This window comes from Hyperolius riggenbachi, chromosome 8 (assembly GCF_040937935.1).
Source record: "Hyperolius riggenbachi isolate aHypRig1 chromosome 8, aHypRig1.pri, whole genome shotgun sequence".
Lineage (NCBI taxonomy): Eukaryota > Metazoa > Chordata > Amphibia > Anura > Hyperoliidae > Hyperolius > Hyperolius riggenbachi.
This window is the reverse complement of record NC_090653.1, coordinates 67,674,492-67,699,411: the sequence shown is the minus strand read 5'-3', so window position 1 is coordinate 67,699,411 and position 24,920 is coordinate 67,674,492. Positions and strand designations below refer to the sequence as shown.

Sequence of the window (24,920 nt, the reverse complement as noted above, 5' to 3'; positions counted from 1 at the left end):
GGGAGCGCAAACTCCCATGCTGCCTCCCATTGGTCAGCTTTCTGGCTGGGTGTGTTTCTGTCTGACTGGTGTCCCCTCTATTGGCTGGCGCTGTTGAGGTGAGCGAGTAGACGCTTTGGTGGCGAAGGACGTGCAACGCGCATGCGCACTCGGGGCTGATCCCAGGAGAGGAGAGGAAGCTGCCTGCTCGCACACGGGAGACACCTCCGCTGTTACTAGACGATCTGTTCCCGCTAGCTAGATTCACCGGGCCGCCATGGTGGACTATCACAATACCGGCGGCGGAGGTGGGCCGAAGATGACCCTGGGTCCAGACGGGAGGTACATGGAGCAGGAAGAGGACTGGGACCGGGACCTACTGCTCGACCCGGCCTGGGAGAAACAACAGCGCAAGGTGAGCGACCTACTCCTCTGTGCACCCGGCGGGCTGACGTGTGATGGTGGCAGCTGTTGCCCATAGCAACGACGTGTCCTCGTGATCCTATTGGTTGCTATGCGAAACAGATCAGTTTCTGGACTTCTCTTCCACTTCTAAATCAACCTCTGTGTCTTCTCGTGCGCGCATAACTTTCCATTCCCTGAATAAACGATTAGATGTAGTGCATGCATGCTGTCTGTCAGATTCTGTTCAGTATTGCTGGTCTGTCAATTTCATGCAAATAGGTGGGGGCAGAGCACTGTTTGTCATCTTGCCTGTCTAGGTTCTGACTTTTTCTGCTTTGCAATAATACATTAACTCCTGTGAGCTAAACTTCAACTTTGCACTGGGGCTGTTCGGATTTTGGAAGGCTTGATAATTCTGGTAATTATTTCCAAATCTGATCAGTTCCCTACAAAGTTCTTGTACAGCCCATGTACATTCAACTTCCTGTTAAAACAAAAAATGTTTACCTCTATGTCCACTTGGATAGTGGACATTGCACACCAGGACCCAGGCTGCTAACTCGAGTTGCAAGGTCAATGCTGCTCATTGGCATTATGGGGTTAATTTATGACTTTGCACATGCTCAGTAGCATTTATATGCTTTTATGATAGGTATGCAGAAATGTTGGAACACCTGCATTGATATTTAGTGAAAATACTCCCTATTATTATTTATATATTGTCAGCATCCTTTGAGGAGCTGTACAATGTGCAAAACTGTACAGTAATGGGGAGCATGGATACATGAGCAGTTCAACATATTATATACAATTAGGAAAACCAGAACAACACTTACTGATTCATACAATTTATTTTAGTCCAGATAAGCTCATGTGGACATAAAGTTGTCCACAAAGTCCTGTGGTAAGGTCCTTTCATCCATTAGTGATAGTGATCTGGCTAGTATGTCAGTAGCAAGAAGGGGTGGGGCAAGGCTCCAAGTCAAAGAAGTCAAGGACTCTGCAGTGAATGTCTGCTGATGGCACCTTACTGGCTGCTCAGGAATGTTTTTGGAGAGGGTCATAAGTTGTTTGCAAATTCTATTGCCCCACCTGACAACATTCTTATAGAGACATATAAGGGCGGCTGGACTTGAGCTGAATTCAGCTGCCCCTTGGGTAGTACTGCCTGGGAATGGGCTTTGAACTTTCACACTTGGTTCGAATAAGCATGCATGCTCTTTGCTTTGCTGGGGGTAGGTGGGAAGTGAAACAGTTGGGAAACATTTCCCGTGGCATGTCAATCTGATAAAATCTAACTCTGATTTCCCCAAACACAGGTGGTTGAGGAGCATTGTACAGTATACTTAATATAAACAAACCTGGTTTCCCATAGGATGGGCTTGGGCTACAATTCTCTTGATCCAAATATGCTGCATTAGATAACAGGTAACTTTAAAGTGGTAAATCGAATCTAGTGGCCAAGCATTCCTTTTTCAGGCATTGCCCTAAGTTGAAGCCATCCTGCAAATTCCTTATTAGTGCCTTAATACTAGTCCTTGTCTTTATGCAGCCTTTTTTCTTGCTACTACAACTGTATTTTCCATTAATGTGTAATTGATGGTTCCATTGGCATTTGAATTGATGATGGGCAGGGAACGTTTTCAGGGGTTGACTCTTTAGCTCAGTGTCCCTCCAGTCTATTTTAAAATGTAGATAGCCAGATATTTTTTTTTAGTATTTTTATATAGTACTGACCTCTTCCACAGTGCTTTCCAGAGTATATATACAGCTGTGTCATGAACTGCCTCTATAGACAAATATATGTAATTGTTGCAGTGTTCTCCCCAGGCTGTTTACCCGGGTGCTCTACCCGGCTAGTTTTGGCGAGAACCCGGCTGTCATCGGTTCACTATCGCCTATGCTATATAAGTAGAGTTGGACAGAGAAGTTCCGGCCCTGCATTCTCTCACTGCGCATCTCCCGGTTACTTTTTCATGCCACCCAGCCGGAAAAAATGTCTGGGAGAACACTGAGCTGTGTGCTAATTGGCAAGTACAACTTGCTTTACACTCTGGGAGGTTTTTATGGGTTGAGGAATAATATACAAAATGGGCAGTTGACCAATAGGGAGTGTCTACAGCCTGGCTTATTGCTTGGAGACCAGGAAATGAATGAGAGGAAATTATAAGATGTATAAACCATCCTACGTTGAAGTACAAAGTTCAAGATGTGCTTGATTTGGATGGGGGCGGTTAGTTTATGCCAACACCCCAAGAAGGCATTGGTTTAACCAAGATATTTTTGGTGGAAAGCCTTGTACGTGCCGACATGAAGTCATCATGAGTCATTTTATCAAAAATGACAAGTACTTCTTTCCGGATGTTTTATGTTGTGCTGCCGTGCATAGATACGCATGCAGGATAGGTTGGGTGTGCTCTGTATTGCATTGCACAGCCACCTGTGGAGTAGGTGAGGCACCTGTGATTCATTGCACAACCCTGTTTATTCTCAGTGTAAAGATTTCTCAACGCTTGAGAGTATTTTCTCCACAGTGCAAACCCATATGAAAACAAGATTATCATGCTGGCATAATACAGCCGTTCCCAGCTGAGGGGTGTGCATGTATGGCATATCATACTAATGCTTTATCGCCAAGATAAGATTTGCAGTTGACATGCTGGGTATACATGATGCGTTTTTTCTGTCAATTTTCCGGCCGATCGATTTCTGATTCTATTTTCCGGTCTATATGCGATCTATTTTCATTCACTTCTATGAGAAATTAGAAAAAACGGTCGAAAATTAAGATCGGACATGACAGAAATTATCTAACACAAAATTGTATGGTGTGTACCTAGCATTAAAGTGGATCTGACGTCTTGCATAGGACAGAAGGAAAACCTATAGAAATGTACCTTGTATGTAATTAGAGGGTTTAGCCTATCTAATTCCCCCTCATCTGTGACTAAGTACAAGTTGTAATTTGATCCCCCAGCTGGGTCAGCTGACTGCCACAGCAGCAATATATTTGACAAACACAAGATGTTAACAATATGTCTGCTTCCATGAAAGCAGGAAGTAGTCACACTGCAGATTTATTGCAGGATTTGTATCAACTGTAAAGGTAGCCATACACTGGTCGATTTGCCATTAGATCGACCAACTGACAGATCCCTATCTGATCGAATCTGATCAGAGAGGGATCGTATGGCTGCCTTTACTGTAAACAGATTGTGATCGGTTTCAGGCTGAAATCAATCCACAATCTGTTGAGCTGCTCCTGCCGCAATCCCCCCCCCCCCCCCCCCCGTATAGATTTCGGAGAAAATCGGATTGGCGGGCGCGAACGATTGGCAGCAGATTCGATCCCGGTGATCGAATCTGCTGTCGAAACGGCGGCAAATCGGGCCAGTGTATGGCCAGCTTAACATCTTTTTCTTAAAAGGTTATTATATGCTGTTGCTTATCTTTTAGAGCAGAGAGGAAGTTCTGAGTTCAGGTCCACTTTAAAGAGCGCGCAGATTGTATAAGCTCTTCTGTTCACCTGTAAAGTGAAAATTGGTGTGTGTGTGTGTGTCCTGCCTAAGCCTTGTCGGACAGCTCTCTTTGGAGGCGTTACAGATAGCTTCAGGAAATGGGGACATGCTAGGGGGTGTATATATGTTTGGCTTGATGTGAATGCTTGGTGACTCTTTCCAGGGTGTCAGAAGGCCCTGGAAGGTGTGGCAGGAGATCAGTGAGCTACAACTGGAGTCACGCATATAAAATTTAGAAGTTACAGGTCGGGGGTGGCACGTAATCCCAGGGTGGAAGTTAGTCTTGCCTGCCAAGCCGTCAGTCATTGTTGAAGGCTGTAAAGATGAGTGTGCATTAATATAGCCATGCCCTTTCTGAATGGCCTTTGAGCAGCATTCTCATTGCTTTGCAATCGGGGTTGGGCTCTACAGAGGGTTGTTTTTACAACTGGCAGATAGGGAGTTAATTAAGTATAATGCCTTTTGAACCAGAAACCCAACAGTGGCTGTGTACATTTTGCAATGGCACATTGTATTGCAGAGTTATATTGAGCTCACCACTGGGTGATCACCAGGTAGCCAAGCAGCGTGAAAACCTCAAGCTCTGCTTTTCCCTTGTGGATGTGTGGATACAGACGTACACACTGGAAGCTTGCCCAAAACTACCGTTACTGATTGTTTTGGTTTGTAGTTAGAGGTATCCACACACATATTCGATATTAACAAATAAGACATTAGGTTTTATATACCTGAAAAATGAGTCTTACCAAAATATGGCATTTGTGATTAACTTTATGATCAAATATTAATCAAACACAGTTTTGTTTTTGTGTTTTGGTTTTGTTTTACGTCCCCTTATATCGGCAGCAGGCATGCGCGTTTGACATTTGCCCCGTTTCGTAAGGTAGCCATACATCAGGCGACTTGGCCAAGCGACCATCCGATTCGATTATTATACTGTAATCAAATTGGATGAAAATCGGTGCCACTAAGTGCATGCCCGGCCGACAATGTGACTAATTTCGGGCCGAAATTGGTTGCATTAGTCAATCGCACATGCTGCAAGGTTTAGGGCCGACTAGCTTGATTGGGTGTGCGGCGGTAATGGCGTGCAATATCTGGACTAACGCAATGAAACCCCTGGTGCTGCCCCCCACCCATGTTGAATATACGCCCCCAGTGCAAGTGATACATTGCCTGTCCGGCCTCTGCTGGCTCCGGGCACACTCTATACATGCGCCCCACGCAGTTGCCTAGTAAGGGCGCACGTGTGACATCAGACATCACATGAAGAGCGGAGGAATCCCAGAGCCAGCAGAGGCCGTGGACAGGTAATGTATCACTTGCACGGGGAACCAGGGGGACATTAAACATTAGGAGGATAGGGTCAGTGAGGCAACCACATGCTGCGTCACAAGGCCAATTCCTGATCAATTTCAGCATGAAATTGATCGGGAATTTGCCTGCGTTGTATGGGCAGTCAACAGATCTCTCTAATCAGATTCAATTAGAGAGAGATTTGTCTCTTGGGTGAATCTGCCTAGCGTTGCAACTTGCTAGATGTATGGCTACCCTTAAACTGCTGATTTCAAAAGATAATTGTTGGCAATCTTTTTAATAAGGAGCAACATTGGCAGCCTCCATGGTTTTCTCACTTCAGATCTCAAAAGAAAAGTCAGCAATGTCAATTCCCATATTTTAGTTCTGTTTTATGTGGAGAAACAAAACCTAGTGTGTAATGTTTTGGGTGAATTTGTGATCTGCCATCGTAGAATGTATTGGTCAATTGCTGTTGTCTTTTCCTTCCAGCTGGAAGTCTTTGTCTGTATCCCACTCCTTCCTCCACAGATGTAAACACACATGCTTTGCCAAGCCAGGCGTGCACGTTATTAATGCAGTTCTTACATGATCTGTCTTAAAGCGGAGCTGTCAGCCATACTATCTCAGAAAAAAACACACATATATAAGTAGATAAATACTTGCTCTACTTACATAACACGTGTACTGCACTATCCACGTTTTGATTTTAGTGATTTTTCTACAGTAAAAAAAAAAAAAAAAAAAAAAAATAGAAAATCCTTCTTGGCATTTCCCATAATAACTGTGGCTATTTTGAAGCCAATCCTGATGTAATTTCCTCCCTTACTCTCCTCTGCCTGACTTGCCCGCCCTTCATTATAGAAAGTGCATTGTTTCAACATGAGAAATATTACCCAATCAAAGAGGAACAGAGGTGTGGGAGGGGAAAACAGGAGGGAAAGAGGCTTCAGTCAATCGGGCTGCATTAGTTAAAGCTAATGGGAACCGGTTTAAGAAAAAAGTCAGATACTCACTTAAGGAGAGGGAGGCTCTGGGTCCCGCATAGAGCATTCCCTCTCTTCTTCTGGTGCCTGCTGCTGTCCTGGCTCCCCCGTAGCTGTATTCGACCGTTTCGGTCAAATACCGCTGTCTCCCAGCCGAAGGGAGGCTTCGGAAATGCTTCAGGAGGCCGAGTGCTCCCGAAGACGGGCTGCTCTACACTGCGCACGCGTGCTCCCTCTATGACACTCACGTGTGCGCCGCCTGTCTTCGGGAGGACACGGCTCCCGAAGACTTCCGAAGTCCCCTCGGCGTGGGATGAGAACAGAGGAGCCAGTGCAGCACCTGGGGCACTGGGAGAGGAGAGGGATGGCTCATTAGGACCGAGCCTTCCCTCTCCTTAGGTGAGTATCTGTCTGAGAGGAAGTAGAGAAGCAAAAAAGGGACAACCCAGCATGCCCTGCAACTTCCTTTTTGTGTAGTCAGGTAAACTGGGGATTCGGGAATGATCATTTATCAACAAGAAAAGTAAGCCTGGTTAGCATCCTTATTACTTGTTTACCAAATAAAAATAATTGATTTTTGATTTTATGCCCTACAGCTACACTTTAAAGTAAAACTCATGGATATGCCTAATGAAAGCAATCCTTTAGTTACAAGATTGTTCCCAATATGCACGTTTTTTTTGTGTTTTCAAATACTTCCATTACAGTCCACTTAAAGAGAGTCTGAAGCGAGAATAGATCTCGCTTCAGACCTCATATATAGCAGGGGCACGTGTGCCCCTGCTAAAACGCTGCTATCCCGTGGCTTAACGGGGGTCCCTGTCCCCCCAAATCCCCTCCGTAATGCGGGGTAGCGCTTCCGCATTGGGGCAGGGCTAACCGCCGCAGCCCTGCCCCACGCGCGTCTGTCAGCGCGCATCTCCGCCTCTCCCCCGCTCCTCTCAGTCTTCCTTCACTGAGAGGGGCGGGGGAGAGGCGGCGATGCGCGGCTGATAGACGCGAATGGAGGCAGGGCTGCAGCAGTTAGCCCTGCCTCCAGGAGCGACCAAGTGTCGCAGTGGGGGGTTTGGGGGTGAAGGGACCCCCGTTCAGCGGCGCGTATGCGGCGGTTTAGCAGGGGCACAAGTGCCCCTGCTAAATATGAGCTCTGAAGCGACATTTATTCTCGCTTCAGAGTCTCTTTAAATGCATGGAAACCGTTTTGAATGGGTTTCCTGGAACTTTACTACTGTATATGTAGAAATCTCGATGCAACTGGCACTATAAAACACAAATGCAGAAAAACTGCTTGGTAATGGATTGCCTTTTTCTGCACACAATCACTTTTTTATATTTGGAACAAGTCTTCATTGTAAGTAATCTCTGAATGTTGTTTTTCCCATGCTTATAATATGCTTTGAAATGTTGCCGAAAAGATTTGTTATTAAACACTGTGGGAGATTTATTACTTTCTGTGAAGCCTGTTGCCTGACATGTGGGGTTGTACATCGCTGTGCCACCTGCTTAGTAAATCTGCCCACTTGCGTCTAGGAGTTGCACAGTAGCAAATAGCCATTTTTTTTATTCTGATATAAAGCAAACACAGGCACCAACAAGATAAAAAAAAAAAAAACGAAAATTCTTAAATTCCTGAGGAGGCAGTGGTGGACTTGCCTCCTGGAAGCAGAGACGCTGAGCGTATGTCTGACCTATTGCTGCCATATACTCCTCTTTTATTGCCTGATGAAGCAGGGTTAAACCTGCGAAACACGTTGCAACTTTGTTTTGGAGTATGCCATTAAAGAGGAACTTCAGGCTAAACAAACAATGTCATTAAGTTACATTAGTTATGTTAATTAAAATAGATCGGTAATATAATCTCTTAGCCGCCCTGTGTTAAAAGAACAGGCAAAGGTTTGTGATTTCATGTGGGCAGCCATCTTTTTGGTTGAAAGGAGATGACAGGGAGCATGATACACAGTTCCAACTGTCTTGTGTCCTGATCACCACTCCCAGTCGCTAGGCAACGAGAACATCATCATCAGAAATCCCATCATGCTTTGCACAGCATCGGGAAAAATGCCCAGGCAGTTTTCTTTGATGGGGCAATTTTTAAGAATTTTAGTTTTTTTTTTTTTTTAATCCTGTTGGTGCCTCTGTTTGCTATTATATCATAATTGAGTCCACCCCGGGTGGAGGGGTGACACACCCTCTTTTCTTCCTGATCTACAGAGAGCGACTTCTTAATCTTGAGTGGGGACAGGTCTAATCTCCCCACCTGCATTTACAGTGGTTTGTGAGTATATTTCTACTTGCTTTCAAAATCCCCATTTGCCAGTACATATTACACCAGTGTTCTCCCCAGGCTCTTTTAGCCAGGTGCTCCACCCGGCTAGTTTTGATGAGCACCCAGCTGTCATCGGCTCACCTGCTCCTATGCTAAAAGCAGAGTTGGCACAGAAGCACCAGCCTTGCATTTTCTCATATTGCCCCACCCGGCTGGAAAAAAATTCTGGGGAGAACCCTGTTACACTATTTTGGGCTCTTGGTGTCCCCTTCTGTCTCCATTTATTTGAATCTGCCCCATGTCCTTCTGATATCTTTGGAAACTTGCAACTACATAAAATGTACACACACATTGAAAAGTCGCGGCAAATTCTTAGCAGATCAGTTACTGCATTTATACTAACTGTATTGAGATGGAAGTCCACTTGCCTTTCAGGGCAAGTTTGCCTAGATAAATGTGGTATCATTAGTTTTTTTTTTTCCTCCTGAACTCCCCAGTCTGATGACACTTCAATAAGTTCTCCTCTAACAGCTCTAACTGGTGCATAGCTGAACCCAGCTAGTAATGTGTACACAAGACCACTGGACTAAATAAAGCCAGCATACTTGGCTAGCATGTGGGAGTCATCATTTGTACAGGTGACAATTGTCCTCTTGTTAGGATAAGGGAAATGTATGTGGTAATTTTTTTCAGCTGAATAAATACTCTGCTCTGTGTGTTCGGCATTTTTTTTCCCCCTTCTCCTTTCAGATGATTGTGAATAACTCCTTTAAGACTTTGAGCTCTGTGGTTAAAGTCTGTGAACTCGCTGTGTAATGTTCCTTTTTTTCTTGTGTATCTGCTTTCCTCTAAGCAGTGAACAGTTTAGTGTGTCCAAACCTGGTGTGCCTGTTGTAAGTGAAACCAGTGACCTATTAACTGGGAGCCTGAAAATCTTTCATGTTTGTGCTTTAAATCCCCCTGGCTGGGCACAGGCTCCCTCCCATGTGAAAGGGCTCTTTATGGGGACTCTCCAAGTGCAGCACAGTTGCCTTTTTGTGGCAGACAATACCCACAGATAAGGGTACTCTGTGTTCAAATGCGGACCAGGCGTGCTGTATCAGTTTCTAGGCTCTCATCCACATGGGCCTGCAATGTGCAGGCTTGTTTGCAACTTTAGATCTGTGCTTTGTGGCACTCAACTAACCTGACTTAGATTCTTCATTACAAGAATCCATCAATCTCCTGTTTGCAGTGTATTTTGGGAGGCAGTTTAGTGTAGCATGAGATTATATAAAAAAAAAAAAAACTTCACTGACCTGTCACCTTCTGAGACGGGTAAATAGAAATGGTGCCGAATGTTTGGCCACCGCCATAGACTGTAATGGGAATTACGGCTATAGCGGCGCTCAGAGGGTAATTTAGGTAAAAGATTGAGCTCAAATTATGAAGAAAACAGTTTAATTCAGCCACCAGCAATAGCTTGCAGCTGAATTGAATCTTACCCCTGTGTCCATCATCCTGAAGGGGGGGAATAGTAATCTTACGTCACCGGGAAATTTGCAATAGCAGGGTGAGCAGTTTTAAGGTTTTAAAAGGCCCTGTTTTTACATGAATGCCACTCCCTCTGCCATTGCTATTGGGAGAACTGCAGGTAACAGGAAGTCATGTGAGCTTCTGGATATGTATCTGCACATAATTGAATGTGACCTGCTTGGTTTCGAGGCCCTCTTATTAGTACTCAGTGAGTAGTAAATAAGACCACAGAGTGCCTGCCCAAGCAGACCTCTAAACGCAGCATTCTTTCTTTGCTAATTTTAACTTTACCCATCCCCTGAGGATACATTCAGATTTCCAAGTGTAAAGCTAAATACACATGCTCTATTGAGAATGCCATTAAGGACGGTCTCTGCTGAAAATCAATCACATGTACAGGAGATTCCCGTAAGGCCATGTTCTCATTTGCAGCAGGAACGCAATGGATCAGGAAACGGACACCGCGCTTTACCCACGCACTATGTTGCATATAGTTCAATAAAAAGTATGCTTCACTATCGCCCTTAACTCTCGATTGTACCGGTAATGCACTGCATGTCTGATCCCGTTATAATGTAAAGCTCCCACCGCGCTAAGAACGATGAATGGGTGGTGCATTGCAGTGCGGTAAGCTGCGTTATGAAGCGGCCTAAAGATCCAGCATGCCAGATCTTTACCATTGCGGACACTTGAGTGCATTGTTCTGCTCCTCCTCCAGCCCGCGGTCAGCTGCATTGTGTGTTGTCCATCCTTCCCTCTCCATAGCAAGAAACTTCATTAGCCTCTAAACTGGCATAACGTCTGCACAGAGTTTGACTTCGAACTGTAGCCTGGGCGATTAAGAACCAATCATTTCAGGTGACAATACTTGTTTGCAAGGATTTTGTCCCATCACAGAAATTGGGCTGTTTAGCTTTAAAGATAACAATGCAGAAACCCAATAGCCTACCAAAGTGTTACATTATATCCAGAATTTCTTTCTCTCAGCTTACTGTACGAGTGCCCGCTAGTGTTCTCTTTCTCAGATTCTTGCTGTTAGAGCCCATAAGTTCACATGCATCGCTTTTAGGGAAGTAAACTCCCATGATGCACCACTTCTGCTCATTGAGTGAATATGCAAGCACATACCGATGGAAACCCTGGCAGCTACCCATTCATTTGAAACTGACCAACAGGAATTCTCCCTCCCCAGGGAAGGATTGTCACTGGTCCACAGAAAGTTTGACCATTGAGAGATCCTCCTAGTGAGGGTGGATTCCTATTGGTCTGTTCCAATCCAATGAGTAGCTTCATGGGCTCCCTTCGGTATTGTAACTCTTGTTCCCAGCGGTGGTGACAAGACAGTTGAGAAGACACGAAGCAGCAACAAAGCTATGATGTGCGGGGTGCGTATTGGTAATTCGGAGCTATAGTGGCTGCCAGACCTCGAATTACATCTCCCTCCGAGTTGCGACAACTCAGAGGGGGAATGGTATTTAATGCCGCCTCAGAGTTTAGCAGCAGCAGGGAGAACCATCATTCGGCTCTCCTTGCACCGAACTGAGCAGCGCCCAGGTAATATATACTTTAGAAGACAAGTGAACAGATTGGGAAAAGTCCTAGTGAGAATAGACACTGTCCATTCCCATAGGCTTTCACTGTTTCTGTAGGCATCTGCAGCTCCTTTGTCAGGAAAAGATCATGAGTTTGCATTACGATCCCACTACTTGTTAAATGGACACGTTTAAAACAGACGAGAATCCTATAGATGACACATGATCCATTGACTTGTCTGTTTGCCTGTTTTTTCTCTGCTGCAGAAAATGGAACATTTTTGTCTGGTGTGAACCTAACCTTACTCCACAGGTTTCCCTGTAGCAACTGTCATTGGGGGGGGGGGGGGGGGGGGTTGAAGTTTCTGCCAGTGAATAGTAAATTCCAGGTGTGTTTAAAAAAAGAAAAAAAAAGCCTCTACTTTTTTCAGTTGACTCCTCCAACAAGATGGTAAGTGTCTGGGGAGGTTGTACTTCACATAATATGGATTTTAGGCTTGCAAAGAAATGCAACTTAAGCTTCAGTTTTGGAAACTCCTAGCCAGCTGCAAATTCTAATGGAACAGTAATATTACATTACAAAAAGTCTTGTGGAACACAAATCTGTTTGTAGCACTTTTCAATGAAAGTAGTGTTTCATTTGAAAAATTACAGCTGGTGCCCTACCCTTGAGGTTTTCTTTCCACTTGTCTATTGAGCTGGCACCTTAAAATTTCCTGCTGGCTCTCAGATTGGACAGACTGGCTCCTGCCTTCCATAATAATTTGTCTACTCCTGGAACACCTAGTTAAAAAGTACTACTGCCAAAAAAACTTGGTTTTTAGTAAATCGACTATGAGGGTCTTTATGTATTGCTAGATAAAAGCAGGGCTGTGGAGTCTGTACAAAAATCTTCCTACTCCTATTTCTCAGTTTATGAAACCACTGACTCCAGGTACCCAAAATTGCTCCAACTCCTTAGTCTAATTTTTACAAAAGCTATGGAAATGTACATGATTGTTCAGTGCTTTTTAAAGGAGGAGAAATTGGACTGCTGCAGTGTCCGGTAAATGGTGTGAATGCTTATCAAATGCCGTGAAAAGTTAAGCAAATGTAATAGATGCTAAGGAAGCTACCTGGACTTTTCTATATCGATTGCACTTGTTTCCAGCATCCATAGCGAAGGTATACGCAATACTTGCGGCTGAAGGTTACATATTTGTTGACCACTCAGTTGGGGTCTTCCGGGACGCAGAGAATGCTTTACCAGACAGAAGGCAGTCATTGCTGTTTCTTATCATGATTTTACAGTTAGACCGCAAGCAACCTGAATTACATCTGAGATGAGAATGTGTGTTGCTTCCTTTAGTTAGTTCTGCAGTCCTGCTTTCACATCCTAATTTTAGAATTCTCTTTTAGAGAACAGGCACCTCAAAAAAGGGAATGCATTAATTTAAAAAAAAATCCCATCAAAAGGCCATTGCAAAACAGCACATTAGAAAAGCTGTGCTGATTAAGGTACGAGTTGAACACAGGCGCCAGTAGAATAAAACAAGCTAAAATTAGGAGTGGTAGTGGTGGACTTACCTACTCCAAAGGACACGATTCACAAACGTATTTACGTTTAACAAGGAAATTAATTGATACACTCCAATTTGCAACGCGTTTTGCAGGAGTGACCCTGCTTCATCAGACAGTCGTATGAGTATACAGCAATTGCCGTCCAGGTAAAAGCCATGCGCCTCAACCGGTCGTGGAGGGGTGATACCCATCATCTGCTTCCTTTCCACAGAGAGCGACTTCATAATCCTGAGTGGGATAGGGCTTATTTTTCCTTCCTGCATTGATAGTGGTTGCTTAAGGGCTCGTTTCCACTAGCCGCCAAGTGCGGCTGCAAGACATGCAGCGGCACTTCCTGGTCTGCGAGAACGCAGTCGAATCCCAGAAGTCGTGCCATGCACGGCTATGGGAATCGCTGCCGTCAGCACGGAAAAATGCTGCAATGTCGGACTAATCGCTATGGCACGCAATTCAGCCGGCGGCTGCATTATTCCCTATGGCAGCAATTCCTTGCACGATTTGCCCTATAATTATACGTACCTTAAAGAAAACCTGAACTGAAAATTTAAAAGTCAAAATAAACATACACAAGTCATACTTACCTCCCGTGTAGTCTACTCCCCAAACTCCTTCTTCTCTCCCACGCCCTGTTTATCCACTGTGATCAATGGAATTCTACGTCCTCCATTTTTAAAATGGCCATTACCCCATAACAGCTTTCTGGTCATCACACTGTTAAACTGTAACATCACCCCCGTGAGCCATAGGGAAGTGTAGACATTACTTGGCACATCAGTTGTCCTCTCAGCTATAACTGACAGCAACTGATATATTTCAGTTCTGACAAAATGTTGTTAGAACTGGAAGGGATCATTGTCAGAAGAAAATGGTGAGCTTCTGTAACGATTGGTGTCAGCACGCAGAGAGAATCTGATTATTGGTGATCTGCAGTATCACCAAGAATGCAGATATATACCTGATTATTTATGATCTGCAGAATCACCGATAATACAGATATATTGCTAACCTCTGGACACCTATAGGTATGTGAGTGTTTGGTGTAACAGTAGTACTTTGAGTAATGCACCTGCTGAGCAGGTGATCATAGGCAGTAAAGGAATACTGCTCTTGAGGGCACAGGAACCTTCCAGCAGCCTGAGACTCTCCAAGGGGTGGAGTCAGGCTGGAGATGGGAAGGACCAGAGAGTGAGTGACACCTGAAGGTGGATGTCACTATTTGATCTGGAGACTATCTCTTAAGAGGTGAGATAGCTCTCGAGGTCGGGCACGCCTGGTCGGTAACACGGACAGATAAAGTACAAAGACAGAAGGCTGATTCGGTATCCAAGGCAAGCAGGGTCTGGCAACGGAATATCAGATATGCGAGGTACCGAATCAGAGATCAGAGGGATAGTCAGGAAAGCAGAAAGTCATAACAGATATCAACAATGCCTAGTCTGGGTGTGAGGTCCTTGGTCTCTAAACCCTGGAACTAGTCTGATGATTAACAGATAACACAAGTTCCCTAGTCTGGTGTGAGGTCCGTGGTCTCTACACCCTGGAACTAGTCTGAAGTATAACAGATTGATAACGCAAGTTCCCTAGTCTGGGTGTGAGGTCCGTGGTCTCTACACCCTGAAACTAGTCTGGAGTATAAACAGGAAAACAGTACAAGTAATCTGGCTCAGTGTGAATTCCCAGGTCCACCTGGTTCAAACACACTGTTGGATCTGACTAAGGTCTGAGTGCTTCCACGTAGTGATCGCAACGGCAGACAACTTGAGACTGGCCAGCAGTAACTATATATGGAGTAGTGCTCTCTTGCACCACCCCTAATTGATTAACCAATAGTAACCTGCTCTGGAGTCAGCTGATCGGCGTGATCAGCTGATCTCTCCTTGCCCAGTATAAGAGTTCTGCCTCTCAGCGCGTGCGCCCGTATTCCTAAGCCTGTGTGCACTAACAGACTCAGCCACACCAGACACGCTGCCACGTGCAAACCGCTGCGCTGGACGCGGAACCAGCCGCCTTACTGTTGCATGCGGCGGCTTTTCCGCGTTCTGCCCTGTTACCAGCCGCACGCTTCCGCGTGCAAACCGCCGCATTGGACGCGGAATCCGCCGCCTCCTCAGCAGCACACGCGGCGGCTTTTCCGCGTTCTCTCACAGCTTCTGAGAGGAACTGATGGCAAGGTAACTATGTAATGTTCATTTGAAGTTACCTCATGTTTATTTTAAATAATTTTACCCAGTGCAGGTTCCCTTTAACATTCTTCTTGAATTACCAGTACCTACTGCACTATATTGGGCTCTCAGTGTACATGTTTTTTTTTTGTTTTGTTTTTTTTCTTACAAGTTCCTTTGCGCTGATTTGTTTACCCTATACTTGTAAGACTAAAATCATGCTACTTTTGGGGGGGGGGGGGGGGGGGGTTTAAGCACTGATTAAAGCTTTCTGAAGGTACCATATCAGCAGGGCTGTGGAGTTGGAATCGAGAAGTCGGGGCAATTTTGGGCACCCGGAGTTGGAGTCGGAGTTGTTGTTTTTATAAACTCGGGAGTCGGATGGCTTTTTTTGTACAAAATCCACAGCCCTGTTAAGAATTAGACTAAGGACTTGGAGTCGGGGCCATTTTGGGTACCCGGAGTTGGAGTCGTGGTTTCATAAAGATGGAGTCGGAAGATTTTTGTACCGACTCCACAGCCCTGCATATCAGGACAGGACTTCCACATACTTAAGCTTGTACTTTTAACCTTCCCAGGCCTTTAATCATTAACATGGCTTCAGCAAGCCCTGGTGAGGAGGGAAGAAGTTAATGAGTGTATATTTGCCAAGTTGAACAAGCAGACATTTTTAACTCTCAAATGACTAGCACATAACACAGGTTGTTTCTTTGTTGGGAATTAAAAGCACGAGGGGAATTGTTCCCCCAGTCACATGTGGGGCTTTGTCAAAATACCCACCACTGTTTGTCTAGAGCTTGTCACATGACCTACTGTCTAGGAATTCTTAATGGGCGTGTTGTCAGTTCCTATCAGAAATCAATGAAGCATGACCTGTTACTTTTGTAGCATTATTCAAATTCACTGAAAGTTGCATTGTTCTTCATTCTCTGCTAAAATGTCACTTCCATGTACATACCTACTTTGAGAAGTGGAAACCCCACATAGGCCTCAATTCACTAAGCTTTATCAAACACTTTATCGAACGTTTGATAATTTACCTCATGAGTAAAATCTAATTTTGAATTCACTAAGGTGTTACAGGTTTATCAAATGTTTTATTGATAAAATGTTCAATAAATGTATAACACCTTAGTGAATGTTCGATAGTGTTTGATAAAGCTTAGTGAATTGAGGCCTAAATAGAGGGGGTAATGGACAAAGGCTGACATAGGGGAATACCCACACACACCCTTCATTTATTTTACAGGTTGTAAATGTGAGTCTAACTCTAGCACGCACAAACACACACACTCTTTTGCAAGTTTCGGATTGGTGAAAATAGGTGCCGAAACAAGCCAGTGATATCGGTTGGATGGATGGATCAAGCTGGAAAACCTTGAGCCACCATGGTCGATCGGGTGCATGGCAGAAATAGCATGCAATGTCAGGGCGAGTGATGGAACCCTAGGCTGCTTTCTTTCTTTTCCACCTCCCCCCCCCCCCCCCCCCCATATGTCAATGTGCCCTTGCATTAAAATCTCTCGCCTATCTGGGCGCCACGAGTCCAGCTGCTTCGCTTCCATGTGGCTGCCGCTGTGGGGTGTATGTGATGTCATGTGGGGGGGGAGGTACATTTACATTTGGGTGGACAGCTTCGGAGGCGGTTGATGCAGTGTCACAAGGCCAATTCCAGAGAGATTTCATGGTGAAATCGATTGCGAATCGCCCTCCGGTTTATGGTCAGGCAACAGATCTCTCTCCGCAATCAGATCCAATCGAAGATATGTCCCTTGGTTGATCTGCCCATACATCACTTGATGTATGGGCATCTTTATGCTGGCTGCGGTGGAATAGGTAGTAGAGGAGCCCCAATCATTACAAGTGAAAGGGGCTTTTTGGAGTTGATTCACAAAGGTTACTTATTTTTCACCTTAACTGTAAGGAATGCTGATGCATGAGATAAACAAATAAGGAGAGATAATTCATGAGATAAATAAGGGGAGCTAAAGCATGAGTTATGTCAAATAAGAGAGAGCTAAACCATGAGTTATGTCATTTAAGGAGAGATAAATTGTGAGTTAATAAATAAGGTGAGATATTTAACTGAAACGCTTTGTGAATCAGGCCCTTCGTCTCTTATCCTTCTAAAATGCACGCAGCAATGTTTTTTTTACATGGTGCTGCATAACATTGCAGAGTGACTGGACATGGAAGCAGTGTAGAGAAATGAGCATTGCATTTGGTGTGAACAGACACTAACTGGGCAGGATGTGCTGAAGAGTTGGCATTGAAATGTACCGATTTTTCATGGTTGGAAAAAGTTGCTATGCGTTTACAGGCCCAGACATTCATAGCTGGCTGCAAACTGGAATGGAAAGCTGTCTTTCTCTGTTCTGACCTGAAATAATGCATCACAGATTCTTATTTGTTTTAACTGAGGTGGAATCTTGCCTAAATATTGTGTATACTGCAAAGTTACTAAGAATGATGTATGTTGTTACCCAGAGTCCAATCCTAGATGGGTAACTAGTAGCTAAAACAAAGTAAGCAGTAAGTATGCTGTGCTAATCATGTCTTGTTTTGACTGCCTTTTGGCCAGAGTAATAACATGAACATCTGTGAAACAGTGAGTGAGGTGTGTACACCACAGAGCGTGTCCTCAGGAGCTTACAGTCTGAAAGCCTTTCCCCCAGAATGGCTGCATTCCTTACGAATCCCCCTGCCACTGGCAAGGTGCGTTCATACGCTAAGCAATATTTAATTTGCTGCTGCAAAACTCCAAGTTTTCATGTGGTTTTTAGTTGGTTAGTTCCCTCGGGTTGCTGGACAGGAATCTCAGCTATGCACTTTTTTTTTTCTTTTAAATAGCCAAGCAGAAAATGTGTGCGCCCTTTGCTTGTTTTCCCAAACTTCAGCAAACCAGATATGCTTCCAGTGCCAGCAAAGATGCATTTCCAATTTTTTTTGTTCTACTTCCAGCTTCAGTGCAGCCTTATCACTATAATTAGCATTTCCCAGACTAGAAGAGGGGAGAGGGAGAAAAAAGGACATCTTGCTTAGCTCCCTGTCCCTGCTCCCACAAACTGGCTTCTACCAGGCTCTTTGCTTTTTTTGTTATTGCTGTGGGTGTAATATTGGTGTTTGCTCCAACTTGTGGCTGGAGAGTGGCCAGGCGAGAAACACAAGATGTATTTAGAGGCTGCTTTGTGTTAATGGCCCAGTGTTGGAGCCAGGAGGATGTAGCACAGAATGCTTTGGACTTGGACAGCAGCGAAGGTTCCTAAGTAACGTTCAGTGGAACTCTAGCCAAAACTTTTTAAATGACGAAAAGGGATTGGAACTGCTTTCAGGTTTTATTGCTTTCCATGCCCCTATTGGTGACTTTACACCTCACTTTGTGTCAGTGCTGACACCTGGGCACTACTTCTGCGTGCAGAATGTTCTTTCCTCCTATAGCACATTCCCTTCTAAGGGTACAGGCACCAAAGACATTTTAGTTTTTGCCCATTTTTTATTTTGTTGCTCTTGTCAGTAGAGGCACATGCTATGTGACCTAGAGCATGTCAGTACTTTAAAGGAAACCCAAGGTGAGAGGGATATGGAGACTGATATGTTTCCTTCTTAAATAATCCACATTGCCTGGCTGCCTCCTGATCCTCTGCCTCTAATGCTTTAAGCCATAGACCCTGAACAAGCATGCAGATCAGATGTCTATGACAGATCTGACAGGATTACCCACGTGTTTGTTTCAGGTGTGTGATTTAAGCTCCATCTACACGATACGATTCTTTGTGCCATTCGATTACGATTCTATTTACGATCCAATTAAATCCGACAAGTCCGATCAGGATTTGATTCAGTTCGATTTGCCATTGTTTTGCAATGGCAAATTGAATCGAATCAAATCCCGATCAGACATGTCAAATTTAATCGAATCGCACAAAGAAACGTATTGTGTAGATTGGGCTTTAGACTCTACTGACCAGAAAGATCAGCAGCACTGCCAGGCAACTGGCATTGTTTAAAAGGAAATAAATATGGCAGCTTCCATAGGTCTCACACCTAGGGTTTAACCTCCTCAGTGGTAATCCCGAGTCAGGCTCGGGATGGAAATCTGCAGCTTAGAGCGGTAATAGTGTGCCGCAGTGAGTTATATGCAGGAGCTGCTGCAGGTCTCTCTGGTTTTTTTTTTTTTTTTTTTTTTTTTCTTCCTTAGGGTCTAAAATTGTGAAAAAATTGCATGGCTTTTAGACCCTAAATCTAGAAATAAACAAAACGCCAGGAAGGTTAAATGTGTAATGGAGGCTGCCATTGTACAACTCACCAGTTTAAGGACAACCGGCACCAGTTGTTTGTTCCAGCAGGTATATTACTTGATGCCAAATTCCCTATTGTTGAAAGTGAAAATGGGTGTTTAAAGTGAACCTAAAGTCACTTAAAAAAAACGAGATTAACTCACCTGGGGCTTCCCTCAGCCCCCTGCAGACGATCGGTGCCCTCGCAGCTCCGCTCCGATGTCCCAGGACCCGCCGGCGAGCACTTCCGGTTTGGCCGTCACCGGCCGACAGGGATGGAAACGCGAGTGATTGTTCGCGTTCCCAGCCTGTATAATCACTCGCGTTCCCATCCCTGTCGGCCGGTGACGTCCAAACCGAAAGTGCTCGCCGGCGGGTCCTGGGACATCGGAGCGGAGCTGCGAGGGCACCGATCGTCTGCAGGGGGCTGAGGGAAGCCCCAGGTGAGTTAATCTCGTTTTTTTTAAGTGACTTTAGGTTCACTTTAAAGGGAACCTTAACTGAGTGATATGGATGTTTCCTGTTAAGCAATACCTGTTGCCTGGCAGTCCAGCTGATCTCTGTGACTGCAATAGTGTCTGAATCACACCCTGAAACAAGCATGCAGCTAATCCAGTCTGACTTCAGTCAGAGCACCTGATCTGGATGCTTGTTCAGGGGCTGTGGCTAAAAGTATTAGAGACACAGGATCAGCAGGCGATTCAGGCAACTGGTATTATTTTAAAAGGAAAAATCCATATCCTTCTCAGTTTAGGTTCCCTTTAAGCTAATCTAGTAATCACTAAACATAATAGTATCTCACTAAAGCAATATATAAACATGAGATGGCAACGCATGGTTAGACAACAGTCTTTAGACAGCATGTGAGCTGCTACTTTGTCTGACAAGTAGGCATGCTCATTTATTTAAAAGTGTGTGTGTGTGTGTGTGTGTGTGTGTGTGTGTGTGTGTGTGTGTGTGTGTGTGTGTGTGTGTGTGTGTGTGTGTGTGTGTGTGTGTGTGTGTGTGTGTGTGTGTGTGTGTGTGTGTCAGAGGAGCTTGGTAGCAAAAATCTGGAAAGGCCAAATGGGTGAACTGTTAATCCCTTGATCAGGGTTGTTTTTATTTGACTAATTCAATTTTTTCAGACATAGGAGTGTTGCCTGATCTGACTTCTGATATTTAGAACTGGCTCTAGTAATCTGTCTATACTTGGAGTTGGACCTTAAAGAGACTATAAAGTCTAAAATAGACATTGTGCTTCTAAAAGTCATCACTTCAGCTGTGTTTTCAGTGTAACACACTTTAAGTCCTTGACATATGTAAGAAGGCAATAGACGAATCATCCCGATGGAATTTATTAGGAACTGAAGTATCTGTAACTATGTATTTATCTTTACATTTATAGTGCTGACACTTTTTCTTCTCTGAGAACATTGAACTGTTTAGAATAGTCTCTGGAGCTGATTTATTGCCTGTAAAGAAAATTAGAATGAAAAAAGACCAGTTTTTCAAAGCAACCAATCACAATCTTTGCTTCATAGAACTGCTGAAACTTGATCAACCTTGCTATCAGCTTCTCATTTGCTCCCACATTATTTGCAAAAAGTTTTTTTTTTTCCCTATTTTATGGCCCTACTACAGTCAAACATATCAAGGTCTCTTTAGGTGAAATATAAACCTAAATGTGTGCACACAAGTGCTGTCGCCTACAGGAATAGGGACTTGGTCCCTCTGGTGACATTTTGGGGCCCAGTGCTGTACCAATGCAACTCTAGCCTCAAGGCTAGCAACATGTTCTGTTGCTATGGAGAGGGACATATAGGTATGATGCACGATGGAGCAGTAGGGGTAGGAGTGGACTTGGCCAGCCATAGGACAAGATGGCCCAGCAGCCTGGATTTCTTGCCGATGCATTGAGAGGGGGAGGGATGTGGGCCTCTGTATACGCTACATTCACAGCAGACACAACCCTGAATGGCCGCCTTGGCTGTGAGATATGTAGCATGTGTACAAGGCTTTCATTCAAAAGTTTAGCACATAGATGAGTTGCATGAATGCATGGAAAGCCCAGTGCATTGGGTTTTTTCTGAGTTATACCAGATTAAGTACGATGTAAAAAAGACTTCCAGCAGTATCCATTAAAATGTACAAGCGTCTTTGCCGAATCAGTTGTTTCTATTGGATAGATATATCTGTCTGTACAGGTGCCCTAATGTTGCTGCCCCCCCCCCCTCTTATCTGTCTGCCTTGTCAGATCGATATGGCTTGATTTCTTTGCTTTCCTGTAGGAATTTCAAAGGAAGTTCCTGTGAAGTCACTGGCACACCTCCTTACCCCCATAGATCGGTACATGCTTGTCAGCCAGGAACTGAACATATTGTCTGTACAGAGAGTGTTCCGATGTTCCGATACTGCAACCATAATGGTCTGGAAAGATTTTGGGAAACCCTGTGAGACTGTTCACATGGCTTTAGTTCTGGCTCCAGCAGGTCCCAAACTGGAATGGCATTGAGTTTCAGCCATCCGACCCCTGCCCATCTCCCATTCTGACCATGTTTTCATCTTTTGCATAGGTGTAGAGACCACCTTGTGTCTTCAGAGGAGCTATGCCTGCCTATCCACTTTTCAGAAGTACAGGTTAGAAGCCGGACCTGCTTGGTGACTCTTGAAGCATAATTTTCCCCACGGTAGTCTCTACTGTTGAATTTGCTTCAAGACTGCTGACGTTGGCTCCCCAGTGTATAGCTGCCATGGCAGTCTGTAGTACAGGGAATGAGAGCATCATGGGATCTCATTATATTACTGTAGACCAGAATATAACCTGTTACATCCTAAAAGATTCTGAAGCCCAGGACACAGTATAGTGAGCAGATATACATAGATGGTATTAAAATCTGTATCTCGTAAGCTGTATACTCCAAATTTTCTGTGCAGACCTGGACAGTCTTGCAGCCAATGCTGGGGGATACCCCTAAAGCCCCATCTACACCATACAAATTTTTGTTCGATTCAGTGATTCTATTCAATCCAACATGTCCGATCGGGATTCGATTCGCCATTGCAAAACAACAACAACAACAAATAACATTTGTAAAGCGCTTTTCTCCCGTGGGACTCATAGCGCATAAGCATGGCTCCGACCATCGTGGTACAGAGGAAGAATTTTTTATAAATCTGGAAATGCCAGGCTAAACAGGTGGCTTTTCAGTCTGGATTTGAATAGCTCCAGGGATGGTGCTGTCTTTACTGGGTGTGGTAGGGAGTTCCAAAGAGTAGGGGCAGCATGACAGAAGGCTCTATCTCCAGATTTTTTGAGGTGCACTCTAGGAGTGACCAAGTTTATGGGTGGCTGAATGGAGTAATGGTTAAGGGCTCTGCCTCTGACACGGGAGACCAGGGTTCGAATCTCGGCTCTGCCTGTTCAGTAAGCCAGCACCTGTTCAGTAGGAGACCTTGGGCCAGTCTCCCTAACACTGCTACTGCCTATAGAGCGCGTCCTAGTGGCTGCAGCTCTGGCGCTTTGAGTCCTCCAGGAGAAATGCGCGATATAAATGTTCTGTGTCTGTGTTGTTTGTTTATAGAACTTGCTGATCTGAGGTTGTGAGAGGTGTGGTGCAGCTTCAGCAAGTCCTTCATGTATCCAGGGCCCAGATTGTGCAGGGATTTGAATGTCAGCAGTCCAATCTTGAAGAGTATTCTCCATTCTACTGGTAGCCAGTGCAGTGAGCGAAGGATCGGTGTAATGTGACAGTGGCGTGGCTGGTTTGTTAGCAATCTGGCAGCAGCATTCTGCACTAATTGCAGGCGACGCAGGTCCTTTTTGGGGAGGCCAGCATAAAGGGCATTGCAGTAGTCCAGCCGTGATGTGATGAAGGCGTGGACTAGGGTTGGAAGATCCTCTGGGGGAATCAGATGTCTAATCTTTGCAATGTTCTTCAGATGAAAGAAGGAAGATTTAACTACAGATGAAATTTGGTTTCTGAAACTCAATTCCCCATCGATTAGTACGCCAAGGCTGCGCACAAGGTTGGAGCTGTTTATGTCTGAATTCCCAATCCTGATTGGTGTTGCTTTAGGATAGAGCTGTTTTGATGGCGAGTGCTGGCTTTGGACAAACAGGACCTCAGTTTTGTCAGCATTCAGTTTCAACCAGTTATCATTCATCCATGCCTGTAGCTCAGCTAAGCAAGAGTTTATTTTTGGGGTAGGGTCTGTTCCACCAGGTTTGAAGGACAGGTATAGCTGTGTGTCATCGGCATAGCAGTGGTACGTCAGGCCATGGCGTAGGATAAGTGTACCGAGTGGCAACATGTAGATTGCAAACAGCAGAGGGGATAGGATTGATCCTTGTGGCACTCCGAATTGTAGAGGTACAGGTTTGGACATTATAGGACCTAGGGATACTCTCTGTAAAACAATGTCAAATTAAATTGAATCCTGATCGGACATGTCTGATTGAATCAAATCAATGAATCGAATTGGACAAAAAAAATGTATGGTGTAGATGGGGCTTAAAGAGAGTCTGAAGTCTCTAAAAAAATCTGTTTTTTATTACAAAATCTACTTTTAATATATTAGTCCTACCTAAACCGCTGCATCTAATCTAACAAAATCCCCCCCTCCCCCCAACTCCCTGGGGGGGCAATCCGGGCATCGCTTCCGTGGGAGGCAGAGCTTTGAGCCGCAGCTCTGCCTCTCAGCGCGTCTGTCAGCCTGGATCGCCGCCTCTCCCCCGCCCCTCTGTCTTCCTTCACTGAGAGAGGCAGGGGAGAGGCAGACGCGTGTGAGGCAGGGCTGTAGCTCATAGCTCTGCCTCACACGGAAGAGTAGAGGGCAGCAAAATCCACGACCAAGAAAGTCGTGGATTTTGTAGGTGAGAGGGAGGGCGAGTTGGGGGGGATTTAGATAGATTACAGCCGCGGGGATGCGGCGGTTTAGGTAGGGCTAATATGTTAGAGGATTTTGTTATAAAAAAACTTTAAGAGACTTCAGTGTCTGTGTGTAAAACAGTGATGAGGCTGTATATTAACACCCTCACTGACAGTGCTAGTATCATTGTAAAACTAGGTGCCATTGAGTCCCAACAGAACCTAAAGTTGGATGTAAATGATAGCTGAACCTTGTCTGTATCATTGGTTCATAAGTCTGCACAAAGCAGGACGTAAAGTTTATTTCACCTGTACAACTTGGCTGGTTTATTGCGGTGACCCATTCATTCCACAGGGAGGAAGGATCCTACACATCCATTGCTATGTGTATACTGAGTTGGGAAAAACGTCTCCTACCCTAATAAAAAATAGTGGACAGCCATGCAAGGCAGTGCTTAAGAATGGCCTGGGCAAGTACCAATGTAATTACAGGTATATCTTCATTCCTGATCATAAAGAAGCCTTCCGTTTCTCGTACCCCTCCCCTCTTCATAGCAGGGCTGTGGAGTCGGTA

At 44.7% G+C, this 24,920-nt stretch overlaps 1 protein-coding gene across 2 annotated transcripts in view; it reads left to right on the top strand.

Moving 5' to 3' along the window:
• The first annotated feature begins 2 nt into the window (after window positions 1-2).
• ACTN4 (actinin alpha 4) overlaps window positions 3-24,920 on the top strand; it is a 132,554-nt gene continuing 107,636 nt past the window's right edge. Inside the window, exon 1 of one of the 2 annotated variants that reach the window (XM_068250593.1) lies at window positions 3-394. In XM_068250593.1, coding sequence (XP_068106694.1) covers window positions 257-394 — 138 coding nt within the window. In that variant the 5' untranslated portion in view covers window positions 3-256. The remainder of the gene's footprint in view (window positions 395-24,920) is intronic. The other variant, XM_068250592.1, reaches the window with a different exon arrangement.